The sequence below is a fragment of the Macaca thibetana genome, chromosome 10, assembly GCF_024542745.1.
Source record: "Macaca thibetana thibetana isolate TM-01 chromosome 10, ASM2454274v1, whole genome shotgun sequence".
In the NCBI taxonomy this organism is placed as follows: domain Eukaryota; kingdom Metazoa; phylum Chordata; class Mammalia; order Primates; family Cercopithecidae; genus Macaca; species Macaca thibetana.
Genome location: NC_065587.1, coordinates 33,337,787 through 33,356,246, shown reverse-complemented (window position 1 = coordinate 33,356,246; position 18,460 = coordinate 33,337,787). Strand labels below are relative to the sequence as shown.

The 18,460-nt window shown below is 51.5% G+C and overlaps 1 protein-coding gene across 11 annotated transcripts in view; it reads right to left on the bottom strand.

Moving 5' to 3' along the window:
• The window catches only part of MICAL3 (microtubule associated monooxygenase, calponin and LIM domain containing 3), a 232,758-nt gene that overhangs the window by 80,824 nt on the left and 133,474 nt on the right, over positions 1-18,460 (bottom strand). For 6 of the 11 annotated variants that reach the window (XM_050746012.1, XM_050746011.1, XM_050746015.1 and 3 more), the window contains exons 14-22: positions 17,062-17,174; positions 16,909-16,971; positions 15,926-16,099; positions 14,300-14,383; positions 11,252-11,350; positions 9,222-9,278; positions 6,305-6,412; positions 3,742-3,849; positions 2,835-3,021 (exon numbers count right to left, since the gene is read on the bottom strand). In XM_050746012.1, the coding sequence (XP_050601969.1) occupies positions 2,835-3,021; positions 3,742-3,849; positions 6,305-6,412; positions 9,222-9,278; positions 11,252-11,350; positions 14,300-14,383; positions 15,926-16,099; positions 16,909-16,971; positions 17,062-17,174 (993 nt within the window). The remainder of the gene's footprint in view (positions 1-2,834; positions 3,022-3,741; positions 3,850-6,304; positions 6,413-9,221; positions 9,279-11,251; positions 11,351-14,299; positions 14,384-15,925; positions 16,100-16,908; positions 16,972-17,061; positions 17,175-18,460) is intronic. The other 5 variants (XM_050746022.1, XM_050746020.1, XM_050746021.1 and 2 more) reach the window with 3 other exon arrangements.

Below are 18,460 nucleotides of genomic sequence, written 5' to 3'. Positions count from 1 at the left end.
AGCCCTGCATGGAGAATCACACGGGCGCACCGGTGCCTGGGCAGCTGCCCTCTTTCAAAAGAGCCAGACCCCTCTCTGAGGAGCGCCACATGGAGATGTGGGCCACATGCAGCTCACTCTGTGGAGACCAGGGGGTGTACTCCAGGAGAGGACACAGCAGAGCCACGTCCTAAGGAGCAGTGGCTTCATTACGCTTATGGGATGGAAAGACACTGGAGCAAAGAGAGCAGCACACTGGGGGCAGCTGACGGCAGAGGCTGGGGCGGACACGCAATGCTCTCTCCACCTGGGACAAAGTTGTGGGCTCTGTCTGCACGGCACTGGCTAGGACATTGGTGAGATCCAAGTCACACCTTTTAAAATCCCTCCAGTTGCTCTGTGGAAACAGACTGGGGTGTAACAGAGGCAGGCATGGAGACAGTCTCAGGCTCGTCACTGATGAGGGCCACCCTGCACACACCACCTGTGGAAGTGGTGTGTGTCTCTTCTCAAGATGACAGGGAAGGCCTGACACTAATTTAGAGTCCTTGTCTTAAGAGCTGGCAGCGATCACAAATGAGCTAATGCTTCGCAAAAAAAAAGCGCAGCTCTGTGTTTGAGCAGACGGCATCCTCGAGAAAGAGCTGAAGACAGAACAAATACCACCACAAGTAAAACACGGGGACATCTTCAAATATGATTCTTAATTTACTAGTATGGAGTTGGCAGCGGGCCTGGAGTCACAATCCCTGAATCTCTGCCCTGGAATGAATCTTAGGTGTCATTTGGTGCAAGCGAGCTACTACTAGTTGTGTCAACTTGAACAAACAATATGTAAGTTCTCTGAACTCAGCTTCCTGACTTCTGATTACAATAATAAAAAGAGTTACCTAATGGGGTTGTTGTGAGGACAAAGGGCGTGATGAGTTGGGGCCCAGCACAAGGCCTCGGTTACTTCCTCATGCCACAACCTCCCCAGCTTATTCTTTGTTCTCTGAGCCTCTTCAGTTAGACTTCTGAGACACTCGGCAACTTGGATAAAAAACAGGCTAAAACTTCAGTGCCCCTAAAGTTCCTTACTGGCTGTAGTCCATCTGTCCTCTGACAGATGAGGGGGAGGTCTGTGGAGGGGCTAAGCTGGGTTAAAATTTGGGGAGCTGGTTTAGAACGGCTGTCTTCTCTGCTCCAGTGTTAAGAATACTGCACTCAATCAGGCTGGCCTCATCCTGTCCCGGCCTCTCGCTGCCACCCGAGGTCCTGCCAGGTGCGCACGTCTGCCCTCTACTCCGCCACCATACCCTTCTCTCTCGAAGTCTAGCCAAGGGTCAGCGAGGTCATTCCAAGCCGCTCTTGAACTTCACAGATTTCCTCCTCCCCGCGCGTCTACAAAGCCACAACCTAGGCTGTGCACCGAGCCGTTCGCTGCACGTACTCGTGTCGCCTGCTACTCCTCATGGGCCCCATCCCCACAGGACCGTGAGCTCCTGGAGGCACACATTACACTTCCGCATCTTTCACAGAAGGCAGCAAAGATGCACACACACCCATGGGCAAAAGTACCCGCAGATCAATCAGCTGTGCCTTGCAGCATCTTTTTTCCGGGCAGACTCCACGGTGAGAAGCTAACTAGAACACCCTGAGCATCAGGGACAGCTGAGCGAGGTTGGGTGGCTCCCTCTGCCAGGCCCCATCCTTGAGATCAAACGTGCTATCCAGAGAGCAGGTGTGTGGGAGAGGTGGAACAGAAGACTTGACAGCAAACCATCTGCCTGCCTTATCTAAACAGCATCCTAATTCTTCCACTCTTCCCCGACTCAGAGTGCTTTTTACCAACACAGTAGAAGGGCCAGGCACCATGCAAGAGTCAGTCTGTCTCGGCTCACCTCTCTGGGCTCCTTCCTTGCTCCTTCTGACAGAGGTGCCCGTCTGTTCATCCTCGGGACAGCTGAAGTGACTAGGTCCTAATTGCATGGCATCCCTCTCCTAGATGACATCACTGTATGATCTCACAGCCACGCAATCTTTTATCAATGTCAGGGTCTTTATGCCACCTTATAAAGATTACTGCCTGTCCTATTAATCTAGGCCCCCTCATTACTCTGGAATCTATAAGACTGCCTTCCACGAAGTCCCTGCAGCATCCTATAGGAATGGGGATGGGGGTCATCAATGCAGGGTCCTCAGATGGCAGCCAGCCTGCCTCTGCCCATCATGACGGCTCTATCATCTGTGTGCAGAATTCTCTACTGTTTACCTCAAGGTCTTTTCATTGTAAAAACTGGCACATGTTGCCAAAGACCAGGCCTTGAACACCACAGTAAATCAGATTCAGGCCCTGTGCAGTGGTTCACAACCCACCAAAGAGAGATCAGACGGATGCCAGAGAGGCGTTAACACGGACCACCTTGCAGGCATCTCCAAGAGCAAATGTCTGAGAACCCAGGGGCCTGGGACCCAGTTCCAACTTGCTGTCATCGTCAACCTGAGGCAAAATATGTGACTTCTATGGATGTGCAAGTCCCCTTCTGTAAAGTAAAGACGAAAACCTCGTCTTGTGTTCCTTTTATCTCAAGTTCACAGCCTGAGGTCAGAACACAAGTAAGTGTCCCTGAAGTCAGGGAAATGACTTGGGTAAACGCATGCCATTCTCATCAGCCTGGTGACGCTGGGAAATATTGATAGTAAGAGTCTTAGAGAAAGAGCGGTGGAGGGAAAGCGGCGAGAAAGGTTGGGAGAGGCACGATGGAAAAGACGCACATGGAAGAAGGCAGAAGGGGCCCGAAGGCGCCCAGCTCAGATGGAAACACTGTCCAAGCCCAGTTTCTCCGTGGGACCTGAGGCGTGGGGTGTCTCACCATCCTCGATGTCGTAGGCGTAGGCCGACAGGCGCAGGGTGGTGGCGCAGTACTCGCACTTGAAGCAGCTCCGGTGGAAGAACTTGCCCTCGGCGCTCAGCCTCTCCATCACGTAGACCCGCTTCTGGCAGAAGTAGCACGTGTCGCTGCCTCCCAGGTTCTGCGGGAACTCCTTCTTCATGGAGCCCTGCAGGTGGCGGTCGGGAGGAAGGGGAGCACCTCAGGGAGTGCCGCACGGGCCCTCCTAGAGGCACAGCCTGGCGAGACAAAGCCAACCCTCGCTAAGTGGTCTGCTTTGAGACAGACTACTGACTGGCTAGGGTCAACCGTGCTCTTGGCTCTGCCACAGAGTGACGGCACCACCACGGTCACTGCCTCCACGCGCTGACAAGGAACACTGGGCACAACCGCAAAAGCCCAGGTCAGGCTGCCGCGGACGAGGGAGCCAGCATCACAGTGCCTCACACCAGACTTGAGTAATGCTATGATACAGCCTGGCGACGCTGGGAAACACTGATAAGAAAGAGTCTTAGAGAAACAGCAATGGAGGGAGAGGGGTGAGAAGGGTTGGGAGGGGCACGATGGAAAAGACGCACATGGAAGAAGGCAAGAAGGGGCCCGAGGGTCCCCAGCTCAAATGGAAACGCTGGCAGAGTCCTGTTCTGAGGGTAGCTGTATCTGTATCTATTCAGTGCTGACGTAGTTCATGTGAATATATGTGGGTCCCTGGACTCACACAACAACTACTGCAGTCTTAGAAATCTGGTTATCAAAATCCAGACAACCTCAAAAGCGATTACTGCATGGCATACACGGGCTACACAAGTTACAAGCGACTCAAGCACACAGGTGTGTTTCCCACGGCTGTGCTGCGTCTAGCTAGACAGTGCCTGGAGACGTCTCTTACCAGTTCCTTCTTGTCTAGAAGGGCTTTGGGTGGTTCTTTCCTCTGAAGCTGATTGGCTATCTGCTCAGCCAATGAGCTCACTCCGCCCGTGTACATCTTTATATACTTCTATTGGTTGAAGGTTACAAAATGACCAGAATGAAGGGAAATGAGAAGGAAAAAAATACATATATTAAGAAGACATGGGAAAAAAAGAAATCTCTGGGAAGTGCAATTTGAATACAAGGTGCAGCAGCAAACCATGCCAACACAGTGCTCACAGGCAGGGAAACCGGGTGGTAAGAAAAACATCGTGTCAGTGTCCACACAGGGGTACCAGCACAGACAGGACCGCTGCAGGGAAAGCGTCTTCCTCGGGAAGAACTGGGTCTCTCCCATCTCTGTGGACTGCACAATTCCAGGCAATAGTGGTAGAAGGCAGGGCGAACGCGCAGAGACGGGCAGGCAGGGCCTGGGTCCTGCGCAGCTGGGCTGCGTTCACAGAACTCGAGGGGCACCCCCATGCACGCAGTGGTGCCCAGGCTGACGCCGCCTTTCACGGTCCAGGAGGCCATCTCCTCACTCAGAAGGAGCCATGCTCGCTCCTGCACAGGCCGCCTCCGTGTGGGTAGCGGACGTTGCCATCTCTTCCTGCTTCCTGATGCTTGACCCTACAATGCCTGCCACAGGCAGCCAACGCTCCCAGGCTGTTTTGGAAGAAGTCTTCTCAGCCCATTCTCCCTGCTGATGGTATTGGGGGTCTGAGGGCAGCATGATGAGGCCCGTGTGGCCCATCCAGGTGCTGAGGCCAAAGCCTTCTAGACTGGGCTGGGCGTGTTGGCCACGAGGTGTGGCCGTGCAGCCAAGCTGCTCCATCAGCCCAGGGAGGTGGGAATGTGTTCTAGGCCAGGAGGGATTACTTTAGAGGCTGAAGAAAGGTGAGAGAAAAAAACCCAACCAACTCAAGCCTCTTTCTGGCAACACTGAAGAAACCACGAGAGAAACTTCCAGGTCTCCACTGTGAGCCGCCCTGCTCGCAGCTAAGCTGGGTGCCCAGGCAGCCCTGCCGTGACCTGTCCTGAGAGGAAGTCCTCTAGAGACTCCCACACCCAGGTCACCCTTCCATGTGGAGATGGCCACGCCACCACGTGGGTGGCGCTCCTCTCATGAACTTCATGGAGGAAGGGGGCTCCCTGCCCCCGGGGGGAACCTGACCCTAATTCTGACTCAGAAACTCACCACGAGCCATTATCCTGGGGATGCCAACAGCCCCCTTAGGGCATGGCCTGAACGGACAGACGCATAAGGCCTCGTGTGAGGAAGAATCACAGAAGCACCGGGCAGGGGGAAGCAGGCGCTCGGGGGACTCACAGATGCACACATGAGGAAGCCGTTCTTGTGGTTCAGCTCAAGGCTCAGCTGAGCTGAAGAAGCAATTATAGTTTTTAATTCAAAAATAAGATTCCCAAGGATTGGTGCCATTTGCCCATTAACTTCACAGATTATACCTATTAGTGGCCAAGACAAACACGTGGCTCTTAGATCTAAACCTTCTTTAGGCACACTAAGGAAGCTTAGGCTTGGGACCGACAGACACCAGGCAGAGCTGAGCAGATAACTTAATAGCTGACACTGAGGGAGCAGAAAATGGCATTTCTCTCATTCTGCAGCAGACACAGGGGAGGGGAGTGTGGGCCAGATGCCAAGTATGAGGCCAGGACACCAAGCCAGCCCTGGGCCCTCACTGCTCAGCCAGGACCTTTCCCTCCTGAACTAAACCATCAACCTCAGCAGTGACAGTCTGGGGCTGCCCACGCAAAGGCATCTGCCACATTCAGTTCTCAGCAAGTCGGCAACACTGACGAGCATCCCTACAAGAGAGGTGAAGGCTCAAGTTCTACTTGTTTCTGGCATGAAAAGTGATGGTTTCCTTCTCATCCCTCTTAAAAAGTAGCAGAAATGTAGCCATTGCAGGATCCATCCCACTGCACACCACATGTGTGCATATGCTACCATGCACATATGCCGGGAGGTCCGGCGTCAACCCAGGATGGGAAATACCAACAGGAGTGGCAAAGAGATCTTCCAATCTCTCTAGAAACTCCCCACAACTGGACCAGCGCTACTTCAGGTGACAGCCGCGTTCACTCCTCAAATGATGACAACAGGCAGCCAGAACACTGCATGGTCACCCCTCCACTGAGGTGATTTAGTTACACTGCGGCTCCTACTTTGTAACACATACTATTTTGGAAGACATGTGAAGTTAAAAAAGCCAGTGGCCGAAAAACGTTTATTATTATTTGATATAGTTGAAACAGCATCAAAGCCGGTTCACATCGACAGACCTGGATGTGTCAAATACAGTTGGACGAAAGCCAGCAGCCACTTTAGCTGAGGAGTGTGCCACAGCCCTCACACACCAGACCGACATACGCAGACAGCGACACATGCAGCCGGCTCCCTACAGGAGGCAGGCCCAAGTGAGGAACCCTGCAACCTCCTGGGGCACATGACACTCGCAAAAGTGAAGTGAGTGGAGGCTGCAGAGGGCAGAGTTTTAGTGAGTCCTAGGCCATGCTACCTGTCGGAGGGAGTCGGAGGAGGGAGAGGCGGGGCGGGCAGAGGAGCGGAGACTAAGAGAAAGCTCCCACTGGTCGACAAAAAATCGACGAGGAGGTTCGGGCTCTGGCTATAAAATACAAGATGGAGAAAAACAAAATTAAAGGAAATGTTAAGTCACACACTGACCTCTGAACATAAGATGATTGGCAGTTGTACAGCCTTTTACTCTAGACCTTTATCTAAATGCCATGTGTACTAAAAAAAAAGTAGCTCCCAGAAGCATAAGTGGCCCATGCAAGGCTTCCGTTTTGCTTTTATCTGTCCTTCCCTCATGCTTGCAGCAGAGCACGCCCTGGAACGCAGTCCCGCAGCTGTGGGCCACCCAGCACAGCCTCGCCCTCCCTCTGTGTGGGTAAGGAGGGGAGGGAGCGGGGGTCTCGTTGACTCACATGCTCTGTGCTCTGCAGAGAGCAACCCCCGGCCTGAGCTGGGATTTCTCCTGGGCAAAAAGATTCTCCCACCACCCCATCACTCCATTGGCCTTAGAAGTAGCAGACAGTGGAGACAGCAAATCTAGAGTGAAGCTTGCTCCTTCTACAGAAGGGCCAGAAATGCAGCATCTCTTCCTTCCACTAGTGCTCAAAGAGGCTCTCCTTGCCAAGGAGGCAGCTGAATCCCAAGCAACGATGAGGAGAAAAGGCTTGAGCCCAAGTCCTCTACAGATTGCACATAGCACATGTAACAAAACTGAGCAAGGGTCTTCCTTAGCCGTGGGCCCATGCAGCTAGGAACCCAGTCGCCAGAGAGTGAGGCAGTGACTGAAAGCTTTGGCAACCAGTAACTGCTGAGTTTCCCACCAGGTTCAGAATGAACTATTTACAGGTGGGAAGGACAGCATTAACTCATGGTACGAGGAAGCCCTCTGCTCCTCCAGCTCCAAGCCAGATCGGTCACACTCTCTACCTCAGTCACGTGCACTTCATAGCTCCGTGGAGTGGCAACATGGAGCGGCAGTTACCTGGTACTTCAACAGCCTCTGCTTCAGACACTTCGCCAGCTCCCTGGCCCTGGGCTCAGCAACACAGGCCCCAGAGGGAGCTGGGGAGGATGGCTGTAAGCACCACCCACCAGAAGGAAGCAAGAGGAAGACTCAGTAGCCTCCTGGGGGGCAGAGCAGTCACAGCCAAGGGGAGGAGTGGGGGGCTGGGCAGAGGTGGGCAGAGAGCAGGTGAGTACACATGCAGGGTTATGGAGGACGGCGGCAAAGTCCAAGAAAAGAACTTAAGTCCTCAAAAGTATCCAGTCTGGAGCCCTGCACCGAGGAGTGCAGAAACCAGCTCAGAGGGAAAAAGAGAGAATCATCTCTGCAAACTATTGCCTCCTGAGCTCAAAACCCTACCTCTTCCCCTCTCTGCACAGCAGCCCTGAACTTCAAATTGTTTCTCACTGCCAATCTCTCCTATTCAACATGCTTCCCTCTCTTCTTTTTTTTTTTTGAGACGGAGTCTCGCTCTGTCGCCCAGGCTGGAGTACAGTGGCGCGATCTCGGCTCACTGCAAGCTCCGCCTCCTGGGCTGACGCCATTCTTCTGCCTCAGCCTCCCGAGTAGCTGGGACTACAGGCACCCGCCACCACGCCTGACTAATTTTTTGTATTTTTAGTAGAGACGGGGTTTCACCATGTTAGCCAGGATGGTCTTGATCTCCTGACTTCGTGATCCGCCAACCTCGGCCTCCCAAAGTGCTGGGATTACAGGCGTGAGCCACCGTGCCCGGCCTTCCCCTCCCTTCTTTTAGGCACTGTTTCATTAAACATTATCAGTCTCTCATTAAATATGTGATCCCCAAAATGGAGGGCACTGCCCTGCTCAATGAAAAGGGCTGTTTTCCTTTTTGAGGGGACACAGCCTGGGAAGAAGGGAGAAAGAGGCTGGGCACACAGTGCCGGGGGGGGGGCAGCCCCAAAAAGGGTGAGCACAGTGGGGCGAGGCCATGGAAAGGGGATGGGAAAGACGCTCACCTCCAGCCCAGTCTCCTCTCCCCGACCCAGCACCAGGTTCAGGCAGCACACACACTGCCCGCTGCTAGCCCGGTGAGAGGGTGCAGGAAGATGGCACTATGATTAGCTCCTATCGGGTCCGAGGGGTAACCTAATTTACTGCTTGGCCACAACTGCATTTCTCAAAATGGCTTTTGTGAGATTAACAACTAGAGATGACTCTTCCCAGTAGCTGCAGAGCTACAGCCACTCGGAGATCTTTACGGGTACGAACAACAAGAACAAAAGTTTCCTAAAGTAAGCCAGCTTCTTTAACTGGGCATCTCGGCTATCCCTCACATTATACGATGGCCAGCTGCAATCAGTAACTTCCCCCTTAGTTTTCAGAAAAGACTAAAGCTTTCCACGGGTACAGCCCCATTTTGCCATCACCTACCTTTCTCCCCCTCATTCTTACCCTACTGGAAAAATCCTCACGCTGGTAAGAGCTTTGGCTCTCAGGATTTCCACTTCAAGATCCGTGACTTTTGAATGCCACTTGAATACTGATCTAGACCCTTTCCCTAAGAAGTCATATCTGACGGTCCAATGCTACTACTCTACCACTGGCACGTATTTCGGGGGTAGAAATAGCATGGTCTTGGAAGGGGAACAGTGGGCAGAAACGGGAAGTCACTAAGGCCCTTTACCAGAACACACACACTTAGGGTCAGCATCCCATCTGAATGCCAGATGGGTGCCTGCTTTACAGCGAATGCTATTTGCACTGCTCAACACTGCTAGCAAAAAGAATTCTGGCTCTTGGCTGGGTGACAAGAGTGTGCAAAAAGCAAGGGGAGGGGGCCATCCCCCACATCCCTTCCCGCTGCCCCACCACCACAGCGTGCCCCGTCTGTTTGGCTCTCAGCATCCCATGCCACGGGTTCATGCTCTTTTACCCTCTCATGGTGGGGGCTCTGCTTGCCACGGTTGTCAGCATCAAGATCCCTGTATGTCTGTTGGCAATAAAGTAGAAACTTAAGCTCCATGCATAATGCTCTGTTTGGATCTACTAAGCAACAGTGGGAAATTCAGGGGCAGAAATTCAGAGTTCAACACATATCCCCTTCCCCTACTAACCCCATTCCCAGGTAACCATAATCCCATCCGTATCAAATCCCATGACACAAGGCCGACCTTCTGCACAGCCATTCTGCCCCCGCCGGCCTCCAGTGAGGCCAGCTACACAGATCAATAATGAACTACGGTTAGTACAAGGTGGAACAAGCATACTTCTTTCACACAGTGGTGTAAGATCAGAGGCATCAAATGGAAGGTTTAGAAGGAGAGGCAGGTTAAAAGGGTGACACATTCCACAACAAGACATTTTAGAAAGGAAAGGTGGGGAGGTGGAAATTGGCTAGAATAAAGGACTAAGACAGCAGTCCAAAGGAAACTCCAGAGTGGGGAGTGGTCCCTGAACAGGAGCATCGGGCCAAAGAATAATCTACTAAAGGGAGAAGTGAATGTGTTTTTGGTGAATGGACGGGAAGGTATATGTGAGAGGGTAGAGACCTGTAGGTAGGGACATGGCCTTGCTCATCTGAGGAGCCAGGAGCTGCACTCACAGGATCAGGGAAGGCTGCTTGCATTACTCTTTGGCTGGCTGAGGGTTCGCCTTACAGCCGTGAGCCGGTGGAAAAACAGTCCCAAGGCCTCTGACATGGCTGCTCCTATCCAGCACCCGTGAGCATAATGTCTCTGTGGGCAGGGGGAGGCCAGAGCGTGGCCCCGGTCCCACAAGTCAGATTCCAGTCTGGCTCTGGGGCTGCTCCTGAACGCTCTGCCTGGTGTGCAAGTGCAGTGGGGAGGAGTGTTTGTTGGAAGATGCTGAACGGGCAAGAGGCAGAGCTCCCAGAATCAGAAGGAACGAAACTCACGTGGAGAAGCCCTGTGGCAGCGCCCGAAGGCATCACCCCACCTCACTATGCACTGAGCGCTTACTATGTGACTCAGACACGTGACACGGCCTCTCCACCCTATGCTTCAGTCTCCTCCCTAGAAAACGGAGCCAATAATAGCACCTGCCTCACAGTGTTATTGTGAGAACTGATGGAGACACGGCTTGAGAAGCATTGAGCGTGCTTCCCAGGTGACAGCAGGTGCTGAGGACGGCTAGCTCTCGTGTAGATGAAGGCACCCAGCAGCTGCTCAACCTGCAACGGCTCAGTTCTGAGAGCCATGGACACAGGTGGGGCCTTCAAAATCAGTCTCGTTACTACGATCACCCTTTAAATAGGCCACCTTAGGTGGGAAAATGTCTTTCCATAGATTCTGCTCTTGAAACTCACATTTTATTTTATAGAAACATACCATGAAGGTCAACAATGCCATCCTACAAACATGCCACGGACACATGCCCGCTGTCCTCACTGCCTGCTGTTCTCACCAGCCACGGCTGCGGCTGGCTCCGGGGCCGCTCCTGAACGCTCTGCCTGGTGTGCGAGTGCAGCGGGGAGGAGTGTTTGTTGGAAGACGCTGAACGGGCAAGAGGCAGAGCTCCCAGATCAGAAGGAACGAAACTCACGTGGAGAAGCCCTGTGGCAGCGCCCGAAGGCCTCACCCCACCTCACTGTGCAGCGAGAGAAAAGGGCTGCCTTCAGCGGGGTTTCAGAAAAACAGGCTGCTCTTAGGGCTTCTGGGCCTCGGATGCGTGACAAACATCAGTTACAGCTGAACTTCTAGTTCATGGTGGGACAGTCATGTTTCCATGGTGTGGGTGGGACTGACCAGGGTCAGGTGTGAATGTAGGATGCACCATCCTGAGGGCCATAAAAGTTGCTTCCACCATAAATGGTTTCTACGCATGGCCTTTCTTCTTGACAGTTACTGCTGAGAAGAGGGAAACTGACTTGGTCTCTACACTAGCCACCTACACAGACAGGCAGGGAGACAGAGACAGGACCACGGAGCATGCAGAGAGGATCACCTGCTGGCTGCCATGCGCCCGACAGGGAGGTGGAGTAGGGGGAGGAGACAGGGTGATCACTTTTTTGGGGCAGGTCCGAGAACACTCCTTTTCCCGTTGCTTTTACACCAACAGACACAAACAGAGAGAACATTATTCAAACAGTGGCCACGTGGAGGCTGGTTCTGGGAGGACTGAAGGGCGTTTGTCAGAAGTACCCCAGGGAGGCCTTTCCTTGCCCCTTCATCCTCAGACGGCAGCCCAGTGGTCTCCCGTGGGCCCCCAGGTGGGACGTGCACCCTCTGCTGGGCACAGCCACAGAGGTGATCTGCAGGACTGGGGAGAACCAGCAGGTAGCACCTTCCAGGTGCCAGGGAACAATGGTTTTCTCAGGGAAGCCGGGGATATAAGAAATAGGCTTGCTGATGAGTAGAGAGAAAGGGCAAACAGGCCAACCGCCAAGAGGGGACACAGAGACCCCCTCTCAAGGGCTTGGTCATGTGCACCCAATACAGCGAAGCAGCAGCCTCTTCAGGGCACAGCTGTGACAGTGGCTGGCACTGCTGCCCTCCCCTCAGTCCCTGTACTCAAAGGGCTTCAGGAAACTAACAAGGAAATGCAAGAAAGGCAGGAGCATTATGTTAAAATTAAAGGTGTCTCACTAACATTCAAATGCCATATACACGTCCCTGGCATTTCTCTCATTCTGCCCCCTCCACCATATTCCCTTCGAGAGTCTGTCTACAATTTACAAAGCCCCAAAGTCCCTGGTATTTGAGAAACAATCACACATTCCCAGGCCTCTCTGATATCTTCCAGGGAAACTCTCATCTCCTTGTGCCCAGGGCAGCATGCAGGGAGCAGGTGAGCAGGGAAGCCACGAGGCCTGGGGAAACAGCCCCGTACTCGCTCAGAGCTCCCATGACAATCTACTTCCAAACTAGGGCTGGTTAACGCACAGAGCTTGCCTTCAGGATGTGTTTCTGAGATCAAAAGGCAAAAGGATGGGAAGAGCCACAGCGTTTACAAAGGAAGGAAATAAAGGGAAGCCACTGGCAGGCTGAGCTGCTATTATTTTCCCTCTTCCATACGATGACCTAGGCTGAAGGTGACCCTTCTGTCAACTCAGCTATCACTGCCCTGCCAGGCAATGCCCTCCTGCCTCTGAACCACCTCCAGAGAAGCACTATGAGTCACAATGGGGTGCTGCCAGTCAGCCCCGCTTCCTGAAGGGAGATGTGGAGGGCCAGCCATGGGAGGCATCAGACGCAGGGCCCGGGTACCACTGGGGTTCCTCTGTCCCAGGTTTCTGCAAGTATCTGACACTGCAACTCCAACTCTTTCAGGAGATAAATTTAGAAGGCCTAAATTCATGATTTAGAGCTGAGAAAGTTCTATGTGAATACTATACATTTCACACGGACATAAGAACTGTGAGTTTTGGTTCACAGTGCTACTTCCCTGCCACCTGATAAATTCGCAGATCCCTACTGGATATCCCCTAAGCTACCAAAGAACCTAATGGGGTTCTCACTGCTAACGATTTCTCACCAATCAAGTCTCATTTATACATCTGCCCAGCTACTGTCTCCAACTGTAATCTGGTGCCCATCCCACAGAACCTGCGTTTGACTTTGATGGTTCTATTCCACTGCCCATACAGCCTGCCAGTCTCCTACTCCACCACGACCATACTGACTCAGGTGACAAGTTGCGCTGGCAGTGACTACCAACATTCTCCAGGGAGGATGCTTCCAGCGGCCCCTCAGCACCATTCCAGCCACAGCCACCCGTTCCCCCACTTGCCTGCATTACTCCTCATCTCCCTCTCCCTCTGCTCCTCCCACCTCAGGCACCTGTTATGAATACTGTAAGAGGTTTTGGAATCCAATTTAGAGTTCACTTTCCCCTTCAACAGATCCTCAACTAAACATCATCTTTCAAATCGATTCTTCCACCGAGACATCAAGGCCAAGGTTAAGAAAATAAAATGCAAGTAAATTTCCAATTAGATTTTTCAGAAGACCTCCCTCATGCACAGAGAAAGGGTGAATTTGTCTCCTGTTGTGAGTTTGGACACTGCTCCCAAAATTCCATCTCAGCCTTTTGGGCCCTGTCTTTAACGTGCTATGTTACAAAAGAACGGTTAGAAAGGAACGTTTTTGCCGGAATGTAAGTAACTTAAATAAAACCCAACTCACCACCCCTCAGCATCTCCTGACCATAAAGTCACTTTACAGCACAGGAGGCCGGGGAGACCGACTACGGAAGGCGCTGACGGCATCCAGGACCAGCTCACGGCCCTCTCGGCATCTCAGCAGACCTAAATGATATCAGACTACAAGGCAGCCAACCCTGGCTCCACTCGAGAGCAGGGACTTGCTCATCTGTGACATGGAGGAGCCACAGTCAGGGCTCCCGATTCCTCTGCTGGGTTTTTTCTTAGAAAGTGCATGCCATCACCTGCCCTATTCTGTACCACTTAGGATACGCAGTTTTCCGGGAGATCCTGCCAAGGTTTTAGTGAAAATTTCCAAAAACATTCATTTAAATGTAGAGAGAACACCAATAAAACATCCAGGAATACTTTCATCCAGGATTTAAAACAAACACAAACGCACAGTTCCAGACTATTTTCCTGGATAACATTTTCCTATTTAAAAGGCTCCACGCCCCAACTCTCAGGCTTGACATACTCAGAATTCTCTCTCCCAGGGTCACGAGGAGACATGCTGGAAAAAAGTCAGCTTGAGACAAATGGACAACAGCAAACCCAAGAGCTCGGGTACCCCTAGGTGAGCCGCCTACCACACCGCTTCAGCGAGTTTCAAACCAAATCAACAGTCTCCCTGTTAACTCTTTCTCAAATCCCCAGGAGTTACAGAAATCGTGCAATCAGTCAGCCCTGCCTGTTCAATGTTTTCCCAAAGCTACTACTCGAATGAGCGGAGACTTCCGGCCCTCATGAGCTAGGATTCCAGAGCACAGGCCTGAACCCTGGCTGGCTCAGGAGCGGGGTGGGAAGGCCTGGAGAGACAGCACCCATCCTGGCCCTGGCAGTTCCTTTACCTGTTTCCACTGCGGGGTGGGGGCAGGGCGAACCTGCCCGGGCAGGCAGCTGGACGGCTGGCTGGCCCCACGCTCTTGTGTCAGCTGGGGACACACAGGCCAAGTGTGGGTGGGGACAGGACATGGAGACAAAACAAAATAAAAGTACATTAAGGTGGGAGAAGAACAGAAAGAACTCACAGGGGACAGCCCCACACCTGTGAACTGTGGGGAAGAGGGAGGATTCATTCTTAGAAAGTTACACTTCTAAAGCAAAGCAAACAGCCTCCCCCAAACCAAAAGCAAATGCAAAAGAACAGAAAAAGGAAAACAGAAGCTGTAATACGCATCATCTCTTTTCCAAGCTAAATGTTCTCTGAGTCGAAACCACTAATTCTGATTTGGAAAACTAATATTCCCATCCAAAATGAGGAAAGTAACCTTCTCTTAGAGGCAACCTTCCTCTAACGGGCAGCATTCCAGCCTTCCCAAGCAAGGCAGGGGAACCTGGGACTGCCAGAGCCTCCAGACAACCTCAACTGTTTATCAGTGAATATCATCACCTTTTCTGTGAGCCACAGCATGAAAAGACTGGCGTGCAAAGACTAGATGTGGCAGGTCGTTAATTACGGTCAGACTCCAAGCAAAGCTGCTCCCACCCATCTGGTCCATAGGAAGAATGGCTGATGGGCATGGAGAAGATGAAGAGAGTGAAGGGAAATTCAGAGAAGGGGCCGCTGCCCTCCGGCTGCTCTCTCCAGTTATCATGGAGATTTATGAGACACTTGCAGTGTCAATCTCCAAAATCCCAGGCCCACCTCTTGTAAGAAGTCAGAGTGACTTTTAGACAAGCAAGGGGAGAGACACACCCTAACAAAGACACCCCAAGCCACAAGCTGCTGCCATGCACTCTCATGCATGGTGTGTGGGAGTGCCACTTAGCACTCAATGCTCATAGTCCTAGGAAAATATCCCGAGAAACTGCTGCAACACACAAAATAAGGTTTATCATAAGAACGTTTATCTCTGTATCTTATCATGAAAGATGAGAAATAACCTGAACATCCAACACTAGAGCAACAGCTAAGAGAAGCCTGATGCCCACACATTCTAGAAGGTGCTTGTAGAGTCAGGGACAACATGGGAATGCCTAAGGTGAAATGAAAAAAGGAGAATCGACAAGTATATGTTAAGAATGACCTTATCTACAAAAACAAGAATACACTGAAAAAAAAAGACCAGAAAGAAGGGCAGGAAAAAATTAATAGAATCACAGGTGGCTTCATTACCTTTACTGTACTTCTCAGCATGTTCCTCAGTAAGTGTGTACTTCTCTAAATTTAAATATATCTGCAAACGTGCACAGATGTACAGGTATATGAATACAGATTCTTTTAGATCCCTCTGCTGATTCTTGTCAGGGGACAACCCAGGCCAGAATGCTGAGGACAGAGCGACCCTCAGAGCCTGAAGCAAGCAGATAAAGGGCTCTTCTCTGCTGCAGTCAGGCGAGGGAAAGCCAGACGCCCGTCTTGAGCCCATGAACCGCAGGGTCTGTGACACAGCCCATCTCAATGGACAGAAAAGATCCCCTCTTCTTGTGTGGCCTGACCACATCAGTGTGGGCGAGGCACGGGTTGGGTTTACCTGTCTCCGTGTGCCGACCGACTGTGCGGGTGCGTTCTCTTCAAATTTGGCCAGCAGCTGGGTTGCCATGTACTTCACTTTGTTCTGGTTCCCAACGGCAACGTCCATCCTCCTGTCTGTCAGAGTGCTCACCAGGGTCGGTCTTTCTCCTCTATGGCCCCGGGGAGCTTCCTCCTGATCAATACCAACCCCAAAGAACCCGGCGCTGTGACAGGAGGCTCCCCCCATGTCCCTCCCTCACAGAAGTGCGCTCAGGACCTGGCACGGGGGCTGGTGGTCTGGCTCAGCTCTCAAAGCTCCCGTGTCCACAAGGGGACAGCAAGTCTCAAGCTAGGGCCATATAAAGAGTACTGGGACCTGGCCGGGCGCGGTGGCTCAGGCCTGTAATCCCAGCACTTTGGGAAGATGAGGTGGGCGGATCACTTGAGGTCAGGAGTTTGAGACCAGCCTGGTTAGCATGGTGAAACCCCATCTCTACTAAAAATACAAAAATTAGCAGGACATGGTGGTACACACCTATAATCCCAGCTACTTGGGAGGCTGAGGCATGAGAATCGCTTGAACACTGGAGGTGGAGGCTGCAGTGAGCCGAGATTGCACCACTGCACTCCAGCCTAGGTAATAGAGCCAAACTGTCTCAAAATAAATAAATAAATAAATAAATAATTTACAAAAATTAGCTGGGTGTGGTGGCACATACTTGTAATCCCAGCTACTTGGGAGGCTGAGGCAGGAGCCCAAACCCAGGAAGCGGAGGTTGCAGTGAGCCCAGATCACGCCACTATACTCCAGCCTGGGCAACAAGCAAGACTCTGTCTCAAAAAAAAAAAAAAAAAAAAAAAAAGAAAAGAAAAAGCCCAGCAGAAATTCTCATAAAGGATGAATAGGAAAAGACCTGGCAATACCATTGTGGAAATGAAGGATTTTAACCAAAAAGGGCTATTCCTCATGACCATTCTAGCAATTCCCCAAGTGAATCTCACCTCCTCTGATTGACTGGTCTTTCTCCTCTTCCCAGCACCATCCAAGTCCTTTTCCTTTTTATCCTGTACCAAGGGAGAAGGGAAACTGCATTATTCTAGCCACACATACCTTGCCATTAGCTTTGCAGCCGGTCGAGAGACTCCTCCACATACCTTGGGAGAACGCTTCCGAGAGATGGTCTGGCCAAGTTTGCTTAGGAAGGAGATAGGGGATCTGGTGCTGGCTATCAGGACTGCTTTCTCCTCTGCATTTAGGTCCAAGGTGTCTGGGAACAGAAACCAGTGATGTTCAAGCACAGCCCTTGAGGGCAACGCAAAATCCCGCCCAAAACTACTCTCCCTTATGGATGGTTCGCAGAGCCTCAGAAAGTTCTAAAGGTTCACCAGCTATGACAACACGTGGCCTCAGCAGGAAACTCCACGGAGGAAATGCATACTTGGGTATGGACACTGAGCCTTCTTTTTTTCATCCACATCAACAAAAATGACTCTTCTTCCCAATCTACTTCAGTTACCAAAACCTGCACTTTTGCTTTTCAGAAGTTGGAAGCTGGCTGTGATTGTTAGTTACAGCAGAGTGCTGAAGGCTCGTTTTGTGATAAAAATTTCGGAACGGACAGAGAGGGAGGGAGAGAGAAAAGCAGAGAGGCGATGAACTCAGGGTTCCTGGTTTTAGTGTATGCAGATGCCACGCTCTGAGCTGCACACAGACGGGTGGCACTGCATGGGTACATCAGTGTTAGAGCTGTGGCTTTCTGTTGTAAGAATGGCATGGCTAACCAGGAAAAGCCACCGAGCCCTACAAGAATACATGGGCTGGAAAGTACTGGAAAGTGGTAACACAAGTTTTTTGGATTTCAATGTTTCATTAATAACAACAGTAATTTTTAAAATAGTCATTAATTCATAGTAAATCACTAACATTTATTAAGTACTTCCACTGGCCGAACATCCTTCTTGGCACAGCACAATGTAATTATACATATTATCCCCATTTTACACCCATTATCCCATTTTACAAGACAGGGTGACAGAAAGCGAGACACAGGAAAATTTAGTAACTTGCCTAAGGCCAGGAGTGGAAGCCTGGGATACTGTAAATCCAGGTCAGACCCCACAGCCAACACTCTAGCCTCATGCTACACTTACTCTAAAGTGACAATTAATGACAACAGGAATATTTTTTGTAGCACTATGAGAGCCTGAGGCAGCAAGCTGAGGGCCAAGCAAAGACTTTTGGTAAGTGCTAAGAGGTAGGAGTAGAAAGAAGCCGGAGAAGGCACAGTGACAGGAGAAAGAAGGGGGACAAGTGTGGTTCAGGATCACAGATATGGAGGAGACGAGAGGATTCCAAGAAAAGGGACATCGTTCTCCGGCGCCCCACAATGCAGAAAAGCAAGTGCGTGAGAGATGGGAACTGAGAAAAGAGTTAGGAGGTGGGAATCCTCCTCACTGGGGAACAGCTGCGGTAGCGCAGTGTGAGGAGAAGCCGGCTTATAACCCGTTATGAAGTTTGGGCCGTGCAGAAGCAGAGGCCACAAGCACAAACCAC